This window comes from Triturus cristatus, chromosome 1_2, assembly GCF_964204655.1.
Source record: "Triturus cristatus chromosome 1_2, aTriCri1.1, whole genome shotgun sequence".
Lineage (NCBI taxonomy): Eukaryota > Metazoa > Chordata > Amphibia > Caudata > Salamandridae > Triturus > Triturus cristatus.
Window position 1 is genome coordinate 563,967,911 of NC_140580.1, and position 18,464 is coordinate 563,986,374.

General features: G+C 46.5%; 1 protein-coding gene across 5 annotated transcripts in view; it reads right to left on the minus strand.

Annotated features, from left to right (window-relative positions):
* The window catches only part of BTRC (beta-transducin repeat containing E3 ubiquitin protein ligase), a 1,069,444-nt gene that overhangs the window by 278,585 nt on the left and 772,395 nt on the right, over positions 1-18,464 (minus strand). For all 5 annotated transcript variants that reach the window (XM_085606470.1, XM_085606471.1, XM_085606468.1 and 2 more), the window contains one exon: positions 8,908-9,094. In XM_085606470.1, the coding sequence (XP_085462596.1) occupies positions 8,908-9,094 (187 nt within the window). The remainder of the gene's footprint in view (positions 1-8,907; positions 9,095-18,464) is intronic.

An 18,464-nucleotide genomic window follows, 5' to 3' on the forward strand; every position in this document is an offset into this window, starting at 1 on the left:
TTACTCTCATGCTGAAAGCGGCATGAGAGCAGCTCCAGGATTGGTTAGGGTTCGTTGGCCCTAAACTTCCGAGTCAGGCTCCGTGCTCCAAACAGTGGAGTGCTTTCTGTGAAGACACCAACCGGATGGTGGTCCCGCGTCTCCGGGGTCTTACCTTCACGTGAAGCGTAAGTACTTTTATTTTTATTTAGTTCATTCCCCAAATATACCTTTCAACAAAATGGCTTCGTTCCAAAAAACACACAGATGATTAACTAGCTCTGTGAGTTGAAATACAAATACAGAGAGCTATGCTGACACAATGCACAAAACTACTTCTGGAACAAACCGGTCAATCTTTAAGGGTTAAATATGTTTTACTATAACCAACCTAAAAACGTATAGTTTTTTACACTGATCATGCGGATGAAAGACTGCGCGCCTTCACTGGGTCCAAACCTTGAACCATCAGAGTCTACACACACAAATCTGGTCAGCTGGTGCATGAACACACAGAGTTATCTTGCCGCAAAGGAGAGTTTGTTCAACAAATACCCTTGAGTCGGTTTAATATTGTCACATATTATGTGAGCGCCATTAAACAATCCCGTGTGTGATGTGCTAAATAAATGGCTTTTAATATTGAAGTGATGTTTAAGTCCTAAGTGGTCTAAAGCAAGTTCATTGCTTCTACCCTTTCTCTGTCAGTGAAAGAACACTCTCAACACTTGACTGGGGTGGGTGCAGGGCTATTAAGTTGTTGCCGTGAGACCAGAGACATGCTGGTTTTCACCCCATCACTTTCACAAGCCACTAGCCGCCACAGTGGTGGCACCTCCACTAAGGAGGAGAAGAGCCGCCCCACTGCCTTTAGCAGTGAACAAAAAGGGAAAATAAAATGATAATAACTCGTGTTATTATCATTTTATTTGTTCCTGCGGCATTGTCTCCGCGGGGCAGGTGGATCTGCTCTGCTCTCAGAGCAGGGGGGGAGTGGTGGGCACTATGTAAGTGTGCATGAATGTTTGACAGGCCCTCTTGGGCCAGCCAAACATTCATGTGCCCTTTGCATGATCTCCATGCAGGCTGCATTACAGCCTGCATGGAGACCATGCCCAGGCTCCCATTCCCTGGTTGAGTGCCGAACCACAGCGTCCAGACCAATCACACCGCTGCATTGCAGCGTTGTGATTGGCTATGGGGAGTCTGGGAGCCAGGGTGCTTCCTGTTTCCAAAGAAGAAGCCAGGTAGAGGACAGTGGAGAAGCAGCAGCGGCCGGCCAGCCGCCCGGCAGGTAAGTGATTATTATTATTATTTTTTTAATCCCCCTTCATCTCTTCTCTCCTCCCTGCCCCACTGCTGCTTCACGGGAGCAGCCGCCACTGATTAAGATGGAAAACAGTACCTTGACGCAATCCGAAAACCTATACCATGAGGCAGAGAAGAAGAAACATTTACGGCAAGAGATTACATTCTATGGTGAGTTGACTTGGTGCATACTTGCTTTAACACGTGTGTGGCATCCGCCTAACATTATTACAATCTTATCCTCAATGTACCTGTTTATAAACAGGAGTATGGTTGAAGAGCATTTATATTATACTGCGCTCTGGAACAGGATGTACTCTTAACCTCTGATAGACATCACTCAAGTTATAGTTCATAATCATACATGACAAAAAGACATTGTGGTTTCTACATATTGAATGAGCAGTCCACTGATCTACGACAGTGAGGATAAAATGTCAAACCCTTTCTCAAACAAGTTTATCCGTCTTAAATATTTGAAATGTGAAGTATAATTTTTAGTTGCTATTAAATGTATTTTAGTTGCTTAGCTTACAGTTTTGGATGTAATAGCTCTGTGCATCGCCCAGCTAGAGATGGAAGCAATATGAAAAGCTACATGTCACCCCCATAACCTTCTTCACAGTGGGGCAGATGAGCCCATGAACAGAAGCGAAGATAGTGACAAGTGACTGCTTTCAAGCAGACAATCTGAACCCCCTTTGGGATTTGTCAGAGCAGACCGGCCTGCCAGTCAGCCAGTTCCTCACTTACGAGGCTCTCATTTCATGATCTATGGGGAGTGGGAGATGTGGAACCACAGACCCACGGAGTCCTTCAATTTTTGCTGATGTTGGGCACCAGCAGTCACTTGATAATGTGGTTTTACAGGGTGCTAAATAGCTCTGCCGGGAAACCCCTGAACACCCTTCGGGCACAATGGGCTATGGAGTTGGGATGGGAACTATCAGACGTGGAGTGGTGGGGGGCGCTGGCATACCCTCAGGGTTCTCATAAAATATGCGCGTGAGTGCATTGTAAGTGAGGAAATGGCCAGTTGGCAGGCCGGTCTGCTCAGACAAATCTCGCAGGGGGAAAAGATTGTCTGCTTGAAAGCAGTCACTCGTTATCACTATCCTCACTTCCGTTCATGGGCTCATCTGCCCCGCCGTGAAGAAGGCTATGGGGACACCCTGAGGCAACGCCACCAGCAGGAGCTCCTGCCTCACGCATTGCAGCCAACAGCTCAATGCTGTGTACAGGAGAAGGCTCAGTCGGGGGACCTTCAGAGCAGGAATAAATAGTTTCACTAGAAGCATCCCCTGGTTAGGATCAGAACCCATTGGGCCAAATTCTGCCAGCCCGGCCCCATCCAGCCATCTGGTTATCCAATGTAGCTGTGCCGCTGTAAAATATTACTCAAAGCCTGGAACTTCCAGCCCGCCCTCAAGTGTGGGGGGGCGGGGGGGGTGAAGGGTGTCAAGTGCAACCCTGTGATGGCCATTGTCTCAGTTCAGCTCGCTCAGGAGAATGTCCAGTTGCTGAAACCAGTGCACTGGGACCCGCACGAGGAGGTTCGCAAACTAACAGAGTAGCCACAAGATCATGAACATTTTGGAAAGTGATATGCACATCATGATGGGCAGTTTGAGTGTTCTCCAAAAGGTGATACAAGACTTGAGCGACCGCAGTGCTCTATCCAAGTTTCCCCCGCGTAAGTCTCCCAACTCATGGGAAATCTGAAGGTGATTGGCACACAAAGGATATCAGGTGGGTAGCTATCGGGGCAGGGAGCACCATCGATCACTGGGAACACACAAGTCTTCCCCCGATTCACCCATAATCCCAGGTAAGAGCTGAACTCCTCAAGGAGTCGCAATGCATGCAAGATGTCCTGTTCACCATTTTTCAGGTATATCAAAAAATCATCTGCACAAGTGAAGAGATGTTACCTACCCCGACCATTATACCCTAGCCCACACCCTCCACACAAAACCACTCTGCCAACAGTACAATGACGATGGCAAAACAGAGGAGTAACAGAGGGCATCCTTTCTTGTACCCCGGAATACTTCATATGGCTCGGAGATTGTATGCACCGTCTAGACCCTAGCCATGGGATGTGCATACAGTGGCCGCACCTACTGCACCCATCGCACACCCAACTCCAAATGCAGCATGGTTGCCTCCAAATAGTCCCACCATGTTGAATGCCTTCTCCAGGTCCACCGACATGATCATAGCTAACAGGTTGTCTGCCAGCTGTAGATAATGCTGTAGAGCCGTTGGAGATTAAGGGAGGTCTGGCAGGTGGGTATTAACCCATTTTGATCTGCGTGGAACAGTTCCTGCATATTGGGCAGCAACCTGGAGGAGAGCTCCTTGCTAAGTATCTTAATGTCCATGTTAATCATGGAGAGCGGTCTGAAGTCAGTGACCACCACCGCTGAAGAGCCGGACTAGGTTAGAGGTACCACCAGAGCCTCCCTAGTCATAACCGAGAGCAATCCAGCCTTGTATGCCTCTATAAACATTTCCTCCAGTCTCTGGGCCAACAGTCCCGCAAACACCACATAAAATTCAGACAGGAGCCTGGGGACCTGCCAGTCACCATGATCTTAATGGCGATTCTTATTTCCTGGGTTGTTATAGGGCCTCACAAATCCTCCCTGGCATCTGTAGGGAGTAGCTTAAGAACCAGTCGGTCGAAGAGGGTGCCAGGGCAAGTGCAAGGGGCCAATACAGGGAAATATAATAATCCCGTAATGCCACATTAATGTCTCTTGGGTAGAAACATGTCTCGCCTCCTGGGGCCAGCAGGCGGGTTATGAGGGCCCATCTGCCTTCTTGTAAGACAAGTGAGGCCAGAAGTCTACCCGACCTCCCCTCGTCCTCACGGGCACAACTCACATATTCTTTCTAATTGTGACTCCGGAGGTGCTCTAGGGCTACACTGTACTGATCTCTGGCTTCTAATAACTACGGGAGGGCTTCAGGGTCTGGACCTTGCTCATTATCCCACCCATGAACAGCATCTTCCAGCATCATGAGTTCTTGGTCAAGCTCCTGACGGATCCCCACTGATTAGCCAACACAATGACCTTGCACCACCAATTTAAAGTCCTCCCACTCTTTTCGCTGATCTGAGGCTATCCCAGGGTTTGTGGGAAAGTACTGTTCTATGTGTTCTAATAAGGAGGCCAGTAAGGGTACATCCGCAAGAGCCGCCAAATGTGGCTTCCATATGGGCATTGTGGTGCTCTCCTCCGTTGGTTGGAATGTCAGTAGGAGTGAACTGTGGTCAGAGAGAGTGCAACCCAGGTATTCCGTGTGGGCAATGCCACCACACAATGCTCTAGTGCATACAAAGCGGTCTAATTTTAGGCCGAAATAAAAGGAAAAGTCCCAATCTGTTGTGTGCTGGGTGCACCAGATATCCTTCAGTTACCAGTGTGAAAAGCCTCTCAGGGTCGCTGTCACCCTGAGGGACTGCGCCCCAGGCAGCAGGGGGTGGAGCAATCCAATGTAGTGTCAAGCACAGCAAGGAACCTCTCCCCCATCAAGCGGCTCAGTCGTGCTGAAAGGGAGTTGAAAATGATGAGTGGTCCTGGTTCGGGGGAACATATGCTACCCAGTACTACCCTTTGCAAAGGCATGCAAAATAATTTTTTAAAAGCAGGCAGTGGTCCCAGGGATAGGTGCAAGAGTTGCGGAGAGTGTGTGCCCCCCCCGTTTCTAAAGGTACTACATGGCTGTCATATTATCCATCGAGACCAGGAGAACCTTGCCTAACAGATGAGGTAGGAAAGCCTTCAATGGTAGGTAGACAGCTAGAAGTTCCAGATGGTTGATATGGAGGCCCTGGTGCCTGGGTTTCCATTTGCCTTCGGTCCTGTAAGTGCGCACCCCATCCAGTAAGGGAGGCGTCCATTCTAGCGTTCCTCTGCTGAATTAGGTTGAGGAAAGGCAGCCCCTACGTTATTATTGTTTCATCACTGCAGAGAGCGACAAGTGAGGTGGCTGATCAACACTAAATTGTCCCAGTGACCCTTTGTCTGAGACCACTGTTGCGCTGGGAATTCCTGCAACGGACACATGTGTAACCTAGCATAGGGTATTATGGCAATGCAGGAGCCCATCATGCCTAGGGGGCACATGACTGTACGGACCGTGACTTGTTGAGATGGATTAGTGCCTGAAAGGACTGGATCCGGGAAGGGCTTGGATAGGTTCTGCCTACCACCAAGTTGAGAATGCCCCCCAGGTAGGGTTGGAACTGGAGGGGTTGGAGGTGAGATTTTTTGGTGTTGATGGTAAACCCTAACTGATGAAGAAGGTCAATTGTGATTTGTGTGTGTTGTCCGCATTACTGGCGGGTGGCACTCTTAATGAGCCAGTCGTCCAGATAAGGGAAGATGTGGACACCCCATCTGCGCAGATAGTTGGCCATCACTGCAAGGCACTTGGTGAACATCTGAGGTGCAGTAGTAACCCTGAAGGGGAGCACTTTGAATTGGTAATATTTTGCTGACCACAAAAACTGAGATATCAGCTATAGGATGGATGCATTGGTATATGGAAATAGGCATCCTTCAGGTCAAGGGCGGCCATGAATTTGCCTTGCTGGAGAAGCAGAATAACATCCTGGAGAGTAACCATATGGAAGTCCCCTGAAAGGATGCATTCATTTATGGGCCTCAGATCCAGAATGGAGCCAGTGTTTTTTTGGTATTAAGAAGTACAGAGAGTACACTACCATGCCCTGCTGATAAAGGACAGGCTCCTTAGCCCCTTTGATAAGGAGCGCCTTGACCGCTTCTTTGAGAAGCTTTTGGTGTTCTGGGAGGAGTCTGTGTTTACGAGCTGGAATGGTGGGAGGCATGAAAATGAACTCCAGACAATAACCTTGTTGGATGTTAGCCAACACACACTGGTCTGAGGTGACAGTCTGCCATGTGGGAAAGAAGACTTAGATGTGCCCCCCAACTGGTGCTGTGTAGTTGGGGGGTGGGTTTGAGAGGCAAGTCAGGATTTGGTGGCAGTTGCAGCTCATTTCGGGGACCCACTTTTACCTCTGCCTCTAGAATTTGTACTCCTGTAGGACTCTCTAAAGTAATCCCTGGGAGAGGATTGGTATCCCTGGTTGTGCTTATAGGATGTGGAGGCTTCAAGGCAAGTGGTCTTTGAGCTATCATTCTTGGTTGTGTGTCGATCGGAGCCCTGGGGAGCGGGTGTTTGAAGTGCACCCATCGCTTTAGCTGTCTCCATATCTTTTTGGATCTTTTCTAACATTTGGTCCTCTCGTGGACCAAAGAGATGCTAGCCATTAAAGGGCATGTTCAACAGGTTCTGCTGAACTACGCAGAAGAATGCTTGAACTAATCGCTCTGCCAGGGGTGTCTGTGGCATCTAGGACACAGAAAATAGTAGTGTCAGATATCTGCTTGCCCTCAGAGAATATTTTGCGTTGCCTCTTCCTGTGTTCCTCTGGGAACTATTGGAGGAGCTCCTCCATTTCATCCAAGTGGGCACAATATTATCGTGAGAGAAAGTCGATTGAATTGACGATACGACATTGATTGGTCGATTGTGCAGCCATCGTTTTGCCCACCGCACCTGTGCGCTTGCTCTATGATTCTGACGGGGGCATCTCCACCGGCTTGAGTTGGCTCACTTACGAGCAGTAGTGACAACGAGAGAGTCAGACAAATGTAAATAGGGTGAAGATTTATATTTTTTGTGTACCCTAGGAGTTATGACACTGGCTCAGACGGGGGTCCTTAAAGATGCCGGGCGTGTGGTGTAGTATGCCCTTAAGCATGGGGAGGTACCGACTAGAAAGGTGAGCGGGGGAGAGTGTTTCAAAAGGAAAGTCCTGCTCTAGAGGCTCTGTATGAAGATCCACCTTGTGGAATAAGGCTGCCTTACCAATGAGCTCCTGATAGGGGAAAGAATCGTCCGGAGGGGAGGTACTTGCAGGGCACAGGTCAGAGTCTTTGTCCCCAAGTGGGTCTGCGTCACAGGAGTCCCCGGGGTCACCCTGTGGAGGGTTGTCATATGTGTCGTCCTGTCACCCATGTCAGAGTGAGAAGACCCCAGAGGTATGATGTCATGGGTGTCCCCTGGGGATTAGGAGTGGAAAGTGAAGGCTGAAGAAAATGGTGAGGAGAAGGTTGTGCATGAGGTAAGGGGCTGGTCATCTTATCTGTTTTGCGCAGCTTTGGTGGAACTGGAATGTCCAAGGCTTCGTCGAAGGACAGTTGGCTTTTTGAGGCTAGAACAGCAGCAGACCTCAGATGGTGGGCAAGGATCGGGCTGGTATTGGTGTGAATTACCTTGTGTTTCTGCCTTGTGTGGATCTCCTCCAACAGTTTGTGGCAGACCAGTTCGAGTGTGTCACCACCACAGGCGATCTTGCTGGTTGATACTAAAGTCTTCGGCTCTTAGGGTGGCCTTGGTTTCGGTGCAGAGGTTCTGGTCGGAACTAAGGCAGATATGGTCAGCGCAGAGGGTCAGCTCAGTGTCTGCAGTGGAGTAGCTGGTGCTGAAGTAGCATTTCTCTAAGGTTTCTTTGGCACCGAGCCATCCGCAGTGTTTTTTCTGTGCCGACCATGGCCTGAAGGCAGTGGCGGGCCGAAGATCCAAGATCTCCAGCAAGGATCTTTTCTCGGGGGAGAAAACCTCTTCATCTGCAGCCAACAGTTGTGGATAATGTCCCCCCTCGAAGTCCTTGGGACTGAAGAGGTCTGACATGTGTTCGCTGCTCGTGCTTGACATCTAAAGTCGACAAGCTCAGACATATCTTCACTGCTTGTGCAAAAGAGCTCAAGTCGACAAGCTCAACGATCGCAAAGTATCTTCGTGGAACTGAATGAGCGTCAGGTGTAACAGGCGGCTTTGTTTTGATCGGGTGATAGGCACAAATTGCAGACCTGATAGATGTCACTGCAAGGATATTTTGAGTGGCAGCATGGACAATATCTGAATGGTATCTGTTTCATCAGCGACAAGGCATGGTGGAGAGATGTGACTGAGACAGGAGTAGGCCCAAAAGGGCGAGGCCCACGAGGGACCACTGTCGACCAAAGTAGCCAAACATCAACCTGAGACTGAATGTAAGGGAGACACGATTTAAATAAATTACTGATGGAGGAAAAGAATCTATATAGCCGAGAAGAGCACTGCGATGGTGTAGATACTACAAAAGACACACAATTGATGGACGGAATGCAGAACAAATCAAAATATCACCCCCAGTCAAGAGATCTGGGTTAAATTCATCATTCTTTTGCTCACCATGCCACCCCAGTTTAGATACAGAGCACAGAAGCACAAGTCTGAACCTGATAGCGGAAAGAAAACAATCTAACAATGGAGTAGATGATCATGCACATTACCAGCAAAAAGAGGAGGCACAGCACCTTTGTGACTTGAAATACTTATTTGAAGAAAAACAAATTGCACACATCCGGGCCCAACACTAGACGGCAGGAGTATGCACAGCATGTTTATCTAGAGTCACACATGCCTTGAACATTAAGTTTCTAATTATAACACGTAGCTCATTGTATAAAAAAACTGTGAAATAGAATGTATGGTTTCCCTCTATGAATAAAGGGGTGAACTATGCTTCTTCCTTACCATCCTCTGCGTTCAGCAAGGCCTCTCCATAGAGAATCTGCTCTCACCATTCCCTCAATTAGTTTCTTCCACAACATGCCATCAGATGTCACTCGATACCACTCCTTGCACACCAGCTCGGCGGCATACAATGATTTGGCATCTAGGTAAGACAGAATGTGCTCAGCAATGTGGTCCAATCCGCGAGCTGGAAGCAAGAAAAGCACAAAAAGACATTTCAAGTGAGTAAATCGGAAGATCCATGCATGTCTACCTGCGGGTCTTCTAAGCTCCCTCTAAGCACTAGGTTCTCAGAACTCGCTTGTGCAGATGAGTACTCTTTCATAGTGTTCAGGAGGGAAACAAAAACTCTGCAAAAGCAGTTCCTTATTAAAGTTCGACAATAAGGGCAACACTTCACGAAGAAGGCAGATATAAATATTTTCCCTAAATGAGTTCCCTCTTGAAAAGTTGGCCTTCATTTTCTTTTTTTTAAACAATTTAAAGTTTTTCTTCTTTTTGATAGTTAAAAGTACTGATTACGTCATTGCGGACATAATGAAAAATAAATACCGACAGTCAAGTTACAGCACTAAAAAAATACATTCAAGTGAGATGTATGCATACGATAAGCAGAACAAATTATGGCAATCATTGTCAGTAAGACATATTTTTTGCAAAAGTTACAATAGCTTGGTTCGAGCTATGAATCCTAAAATACATAACAGTGTAAATTAAGTCAGTGCAGCTGCAAAACTAAGGCGCTGCAGGTGCTCTGTATAAGTGGAGATGAAAGAAGAGAAATAAATAAAAGGTAAGTGAGGCAACAAGGGGTGGCATGAGTGAGTTCAATTAGGTGAGCATAGTGTCCCAGGCTGCTGCTATGGGGTACCTGCAAATACAGTGTAGTGCTCTCCGCCTCTTCCCAATGGAGAAGCGTCCTGTGTCATTGAGGGGGTGTTGGGGGCTGTTGGGCTCTCCAATGTACTGTGAGGAGATGCTTGGACAACAGGAGGGCGTGACTGGCAAATCACACCCGTGCTTTGTTTTTTTCTCCTAGAGAAAATACCAGGGCAGTGTGACTGTGGCCAGTGTATTGTGTATAGCTTGCCAATAGCCTGCTATGTTGCAGCACGACCAGATAATGTATTGGAGGTCAACTGTTTGAATCTGGCATCTGAGATAAGCCGTGGGGAACATACTGTTCAGTCTAGAAGGCGTGAGGTATGCCCTGTGTAGTATTGTGTACTGGATGTGTTTAAACCATGCATTTTGGGAGATACTCTGTGGGGATTCCAAGGCCCCGGACTACTCATTGTCATGTAGGGGTCTTGCAAAGTCTTCCTCCCAGACGTGGCAAAGGTGTGCCAGAGGGTCCCTCTGTGTTCTGTTATAGCTTTGTATATCCATGTGATTAGGTGACGTCCCCCCGTTCATCATGTATAGCGTGTGTAATACAGCATGAGTAGGTGTTCCTTGTCTACTACACCCCACAGTGTCCGTAACGCTGCCAGCAGCTGCCTGTGTAGCAGGAATTGGCCCAGTGGATGTCATGATCCTGGTATATTTGGTCATATGTAAATAGATGGGTGTCTTGGAAGAGACTACCCACAGTAACTAGGGAGTAATCATGCCATTTTGTTAGTTGGTCGCTCGTAAAGTGCCCTAAGGGTCCCGGAAGACCCTAAAGGGGGATAGAGTGGAGTATGGGAGCGCCTGCCTGTTTAACTGTGTAATCCTAGTGAGGCAATTCCATGCCACACAAACATGATGGGAGCAGGAGCGGTGCATCTAAATGGTAGGATAGAGGAATTGGCGTAGAGTATGTTGAAGAAGGGGGCGTTCCCCGATGCTGGTCTCGCACAGATTCACACCCACCGGGATACTCACTGGAGCTGCACCGCAAGGTAGTAGGACTTGAAGGATTGGGCCTCCAGCCCACCCTGTCCCTAGGCAGCTGGAGTTCTATATTAAGGGCAACCCCTCATTTCTTACCATCCCGCATAAGGTCCCCTGGCACTTGGTCTGGGTCTCCGAAGAATCGCCAGTGAGGGAACACCGGCACATTGACGAAATAATATAAAAGGCAAAGGAGGATGATCATTATGGATAGGGCAATCTTGCCCGTAAGGGCGAGTGGCAACATCTGCCAAAAACGCATTTGGGACTTAAGGGTCATCAATGTTCACTGCAGGTTTCCCTCTGATAGGTCCTGCTGGGAGTGGTATAGTCTGATGCCCAGTTATCGGACTGCCGCGGTAATCCACGCCAGTGGTTCGCCGCCCAGGGGTGTGGCATGCGCAGGTGCATCCTGCCGAAATTGGAAGGCGCATGACTTCCTCCAGTTCACTCGTAGGCCTGCCGCCTCCTCAAACCTTGGGAAGGTCGTCGAGTGCAAGTTCAGGCCAACAGTCGCAACACAAAGGTATAATGATAGGTCGTTGGCATAGAGCAATACAACATGAGTGGTACCATCTAGGGGGTTGTCCCATTGTCGTCCTTCTAGTCGGAGTCGATGGGCCAGTGGCTCATGGCAATAGCAGAAAAGATCAGGATAGGAGACAGCCCTGACGTGTCCCAAAACCGATGGGGAAGGAGGGGTGAGATCAGGCAGCCCACATGCACATGGGAAGTCGGGTTAGTGTATAACAACGTAGTATACGCGAGTAAATACTGATCGAGACCCGGCGCCCATAGAACCCTGAAGAGGTAATCCCAGGACAAGGAATCAAAGGCTTTCTCAAGGTCCAATATGAAATATGTCACTTGTGGATAGCATAGAGTCCATAACGTGGGAAAGCCACCTGATAATAATGAACGTGCTGCGGCTGAGACAAAACCATTTAGGTTTGCATGGACAATGGTGGGTAGCACCATCTGATACCGTTTGGCACGTACCTTGCTGAGTACCTTGTATTCAGTGCCCAATATTGCTATGGGACAATAAGAAGAGAGGTGGGTGGGATTCCTATCTGGTTTCAAGAGGGATGTGAGGCGGGAATTTGTGGAGGGAAGCAAGGAGCTTTCCGGTGGTGAAGGCCTCGCTATAAACCTCGACCTATCTAGGAGTGAGGTGAGTGAAAAGTTGGCCTTCATCGCACTGCTATATCCTCTTCTTCTCTCTTCACGGTGCTTGAATATCCTGCAGAGAGACGAGGACAAAAGGAGTAGAATAAGAGAAAAAAGTGCACCAAATGGGGATAGATCGAAATCCAGGAACACCGTAGAGGTGGCACACCATGTCCCCTAAGCCAGTGTGAATGCTATCAAACCAGTCAACACAATATATCGTACTTTTATGCTTTCACCAAAAGTCCCTCCCTAACCAAAATGGGGTCAACCTGATCTACATTAAGCCTCATTTGTAAGAAAAGGAAAAATCATGGCTGCCATAGGACTCCATGACACCAAAGTACTTTTTATAATGTTCTGAACTACCACATAACAAATTAGTTTATTTGGGAAGCAGTAATGTTGGGCCAGTTCATTTCAGCAAAATGGACTCATACAATTTGTGAAAAAGAAATCCCAGGAGTACAAAGTCATATGAGATGGAATCATACTGTATCCCTAGTCACGGTGGCAGAATCAGTCAATTTCTGCATCACTACCTACATAAAGGAAAATGTTTTGCTTCTTCAATGTCTAAGCATAACCACAGTGGCAAAACTCTTACCAGTATGTGGGTTTCTGCGCTACCTCCACTTTTTCAATTTCTTAGGCTTAAGCCAGTCTATGTTCCTAATATCTTCAAATCCACATTGCTTTCTCTGCTGAAACATCAGAACACACACTTTTGCTGGACTGCAGGAGCACTCAAAGAGTACCTGTACCAATAATGAAAATTGGCAAATGCTCTCTTATCAAGCTGATGGTGGGTGGCAGATGACTATCATTCAGGGATTCATGCTCCATTACCTATCATTTATGACATTTGTACTGACCCTTGCGTAAATATCTTTAGTCCTTATAACTGCACTTCCACCAGACTGTGTATTTGTATTACATGTGGTATGTATGGCGACAGTGAGCTATGTTTTATGGTTAAAGATATTACAGCTTCCATACCGTTGGTGCAGCCCGAGAGGCCTGCACTTAGGAGATTCCATAGTAGTTTAAAGTGTCTGATCTCTGAGATGCAATGTGTTAATGTTTGCTTATTTATATAGAGAAAACTTAGCTGAAGGCAATGGAGCACTGTACAAGTTCTAAGGCTAAGACACAGTCAACGTGTGATTGGAGGGGTAGCTGGTTCCAAGAGCGAAAGTAGGCTATTATTGTTTCATGATGTAGTGTTTTTAAAGAGACATGTCTTTAGCTTTTTCATAAGTGGCAGGAGGGTTGGACCAGTCATCTGTCCACAAGCACCATTTGGATCAAAAGCAGCTTGAGAACCGCTAAGGAGGAAAACCCCTACTTTTTCTAGCAACAACTTGACATTACTTAGGAGGTCTGTCATGTGGCATTCCACTCCATGTCCCAGTGAACATTTGCCAAATCCCTCTTCCATTATTACTGAAATTGTGGAACGAAGCCTATTAAGATATTACCTGTGCTTGTTAGCTGTTTAAATGTGAAGATGGCACAGCTTCTTTATTGTTCTTGGCTCCCACCAGTGCCTACATTTTGCCATACTAATTATGGTTATGTGTCTGGAACATGAATACTGATTACTGTTCTCCTTGAGGATGAGACCTTGACTTAGATTAGAGTAAAAAGCTGAATGTGGTGACCTGAAGAAACTAAACAATGTGGAGATCCGCTGACTTAATTGTGAGAACAAGAGGCAACGCTTGGCTGACTAAGATCAGTGTGAAACTGCAACTTAAGATCTGCTAGGTTCTACATGAATCTGTAGTTCATCCAACCTGAAGCACATGATCATGAGAAAGTCAAAGACTTTTAAGACACATGGAGGACTGCACCTGCACTGTCCACAATATATCTCTTGTATATCTGCCATACATCCTGGCAATGGGTTTCTCGATGAATGATTTAGCAGGCTACAGTAAGAATGGCACTGCAAGGTTATTATAGGTTCTCGTGACATTTGGAGTACTAATATAAACTAGGATATCCTTCAATTAAGTTTAGGCACTAGGGGGGGCTAAATGGCTTCATTTAAATACCACTAAACCTTCTTCAATTAAATACACTACAATTGAGATGATCTTCTTTAGTTAAAACAAAGTGCTAAAGAACCACACAAATCATTTTCTTCTTTATTTTTTGATAAAACTATTTCTCCTTTCTGATGGAAATGTCTAACCACAGATCTCTCACCCTGTGAATACCTCCAGGCGCCAGACTGTATTTGGAGATTTTTCTCAGCATTGCTCCCATGTGCCAGCAGGTGGTGTCGTGCGGCTCCGCATCAACTTAGTTCCGCCCCAGAAGTGATGCCGGAGCCACATGTGAGCACCACCCCTTCAAGCATACAACAGTTCCTTTCTTCCTGCTCTTTTGGATGCAGGTCCTGAGCTCGCTTCCAAACTTTCTTCTCATTTTTCGATGATTTTTTTCTTTAAAATGTTTTCAGTGTGCAACATGTCCCTCAAAAAACTACAGGGTTAAAGCCTTAACAGGGACAGTCAGAAGAAGATTTCTCTGACTAACAAGGTATGCTTCTAGTGACTAGCGTTTTTGCACAACTCCAGGTTTTGCAGGGACTGCACTCAAATTAATTTTCAGTAGATCTGGGAACACAAAGCCAAGCTCTGCAGCGCTGAACACCATATGAAGGTGCCTAGGACCCCATCTTGGTCAAAGCCGAGAATGTGGATCGACTCCAAATCTTGAGTCTTCCTGGGACTCAAAGTCTTCAAGTAAATCTAAATTGAAGAGATAACATAAGAAGATAAAGCAGGGTTCTTTGAAGTCCCACCACTCTAAAACAGAGAAGTCGTTGGACTGTGAAGGTGCCTCTCAGTCTTTGTCCCAGTCTCCTACTGAGGAACAGATTCCCTGATTCTACAGCTTATCCTGGATGCTCCCTGAGGTCCCAGGTTCATTGGCGACACCGCAACAGATGAAGGCTTTCAAAGAAGCTATGTTGCAAATCTGCAGCACCCTTCTGGCTCCTTCAGGTCCCAGGGATTCAAGAAGGTCCAAAGTCAGATTACCATTGGCAGATCAGTCCTCAACACAGTCTGTGCTTCCTGACCCCATTGGTGGATCTTCACCGACTCCAGGATCGACGTTCAACCTGGTTCCAAACTCAGCACCAAATACTGTGTTGGTACCGGCCATGTCAAGAGAGTATCTGATGCCACCAATGCTTGAGAAGGACCCAAGTGTTTTGTGTGACTCTGAGCCAAATCTGACAAAACTTCAAGCAAAGTCTCATCCCCACAAGCTTTGATGTAGCCAGTCTAGCCTCACTTCGACTTCAACACATCTCTTCAAAGATAAAGCAAACTTAGCACTGCAAAGCTTCAAAGACAAAAAACAGTGGGACCACAGAACATTTCTTCTGCTTCTCTGCACCCATGAGGCAGTATCCCCAGCAATGTCGCCCCTTTTGTAACTTTGTAAGGGGTTTGACTCCAAGACAACACCAAGGCCCACCACCCCAGCCACAGAACCCCTCCCCCATGTCTCCCCAAGTCCTTTTCAGGCGGGGACAGCATACTGCCTATCCACCCGCCCTTCAAGTCTACACCTCTAAGCTGCTTCAGCTTGCATCCAGCGGCATATGGCCAACCTGTTGGAGGCAGGAACTGTTATTTCTTCCATGAATGGCAGAGCATCACATCCAACAAATGGAAGTTCCGACAGTCCAAAAATAATAAGCCCTCCCATTCATGTCTGATCCGCTGCATATTCCACCCACATCAGAGCAGCTTTCGGAGGATCACTTGTCCATTTTACACGGGAAGTCCAGGGTGAGGTCTTAGGTGCTGTGCTAGGAGGCTCTGCAGCTCTGGAACTGGCTGACCCATCAGGCCATCTACCTGGTCGTTAACCACGTGGAGGGATCTTTAAATGCTGGGGCAAATGAATTCAGCCACCGACACCTAGCTGATCACATTTGTCAGTTATGGCTGGAGGAGGTGCAGGGTGTCTTCAGTGGGGAGAATACTGGCTCAGTCTTTTCATCACTGCCAAGATTGTGCAATATCAACACTTTTGTGTGCTGCAGTTCCCAAAAAGGATGCCTCTGAGACATATTCGGTCTAGAGAGGAGTTCAGAACTCCTGCAACCTTTACCACTGCTACCTCTCCTGCCCCGTGTTATGAAGAAGTTCAGGAATGACAGGGTCCAAGTCTTGATTGGGCCAGGAGAATGTGGTAACCAGAACTTATGAGCATGTGTCCTCTGATTAGGCTGCTGCTTCGGGAGGATCTAATGTCACAGAAGCAGAGCTTGATCCTGCTCCTGGGCCTGCGCAATCTACATCTCTAAGCGTGGTATTGAGAAGCGACAATTGCTACTTTTAACCTTCCTCCTGAAGTCATGAAGTCATTCTAGGGATTAGGCGTCCATCCACAAAATCTGTTTATGCTAGATGCTGGTATACGCTTGTCGAATGGTGTAGTTTCTGCCACATGGACTCATTGCATTGAAAGTTGTGGTAGTGTTTATATTTTTGTGCTGTCCTTAGCCCAGCAAGGACTTGCAGTGGGCACTGTAAAAGGTTATTTCTCTGCTCTTTCAGCCTTTTTGTGATTGCTGAACCAACCGTCCTTGCTTAAATCACCTGTTGTGATGTGTTTTCTCAAGGGCTTAGTTCATATGTTCCCACTCAAGCTGTCTATCTCAATTACTTAATTATTATTCAATGGCTTTCCTCTCTAGCCTTGCTTAGTGGATGCCATTGCATCTCCAGTGGAGGTCCCTGTGGGTGTGTTCAAATAGGTGATATTCAGTGCAAAATATTAATTAGGAAATAAAAAAACCCTGAAGATTACAAGCACCAAATAAATGCCACAATTAGGACAAATCACTTTCACAACAGAAGTGGAACTTGAACCAATTAGAATGCTTTCTGGTTCAGTTGAACTATATCCAGTATACCCACATTACTGACACATCTTGGAAAAAATCTGAAAGGCTACACATATTGCCTGGGCCTACACTTGAACCAGTTAGAGTGCTTTCTGGTTCAGTTGAATTAAATCCACTATACCCACATTACTGACACATCTTGGAAACAAATCTGAAAGGTTACACATATTGCCTGGGCTTCATGATCTGCAGTGTGAAGACAGTAGGGCTGGTGACATAAGGATGAGAAATATTCTTGCTGGCTTCCCTTAAAGCTTCTAAATGTAATTCCTGTACCTTGTTATTAGATGCCCTGAGGCCTAAACACCCATGACCCCTTCCTTCTTAGTGCAGTTATCCACGTAGCACTGCATAAGCAAGATCATACTTTTGTCATATCAGGTGTGGATTCTTCAAGTTTCTATCCTAGATTTTAGTGTAGCTGACAGCAGTTGTGACCACCTCCCATGCTGGCCAGGGAAACTGCCAAACATGGAAAGATCACCTCAAACAATAGATGGAATACCACACTCATGTGAAATTTAACCACATCCAATTAAAGCCACATTACAATACTCATATAACAATATATAACACATCCCCTTTCCTTCCCAACAAAATAAATGCAAAAGGAACAAGAAAGAAAACAAGAAGATATAGAGGAACTTAAAGAAAATATTAAAATGAATAAATGAACATTACATATATCAACCCTGCAAACAATCAAACAACTGACTGTACAAAATCTTCCAGAAAGGCCGGCGGCCTGCATTTCCTTACAGACCTGTTCTCCATTGCAACATCTGAACAGCCGAAGACACAGGGTAAGAGCTCACACAATCGCCATCACTCATTAACATAAAGCCACTTCCTGTCATCGTTCATAACACGACACTCACCCCCTTTCTGATACAAAGCCACTATCAGATGATTCCACTTCTCGCCATTCTCTAGTAACACATGAAAATTATATATCTGTTTAATATTAAATAGACCTCAAAATTTTGATAAACCCTTCACAAACCCCCCCGCCTTGAGCTTCACCCAATCACCTGCCTTCAAATTATGACTCACATCATCAGCAGCAGGGACAGTCACCTCTCTGTCCTGCTTACTATGCACCACCGCCTCTTTCAGCCATGCTGGTACCATATTTGAGCCAGGCAACCTTCCCCTCATGACCTCAAAAGGAGATTTGGAAGTTGCCTCTTGCACGGTGGTGTGGTATGCCCACTCCATCTCCTCGACTTCCTTCTCCACACATTCTCCCCTCTCCACAGCCATTTGAATGACACCCTTCACCAATCTATTAGCCCTTTCTACAAAACCATTGCTTTGGGGATTATAGAAAGAAGTGCGGTGTTGACTAATACCACACCTTCCTAAAACTCTCACCATCTCAACAGAAAAAAGTTGTGTGCCATTACCCGTGATGATTATAAATGGAGCACCCTCCTCCAAGAAAATACTATTCAAACATTGAATGGCACTTTTGGTGGTGATTTCTTTCATGAATTTCACACAAATCAATTTAGAAAATGCATCAACCAATACCAACGCAAACCTCAAGTCACTGCGCAACTCATTCATC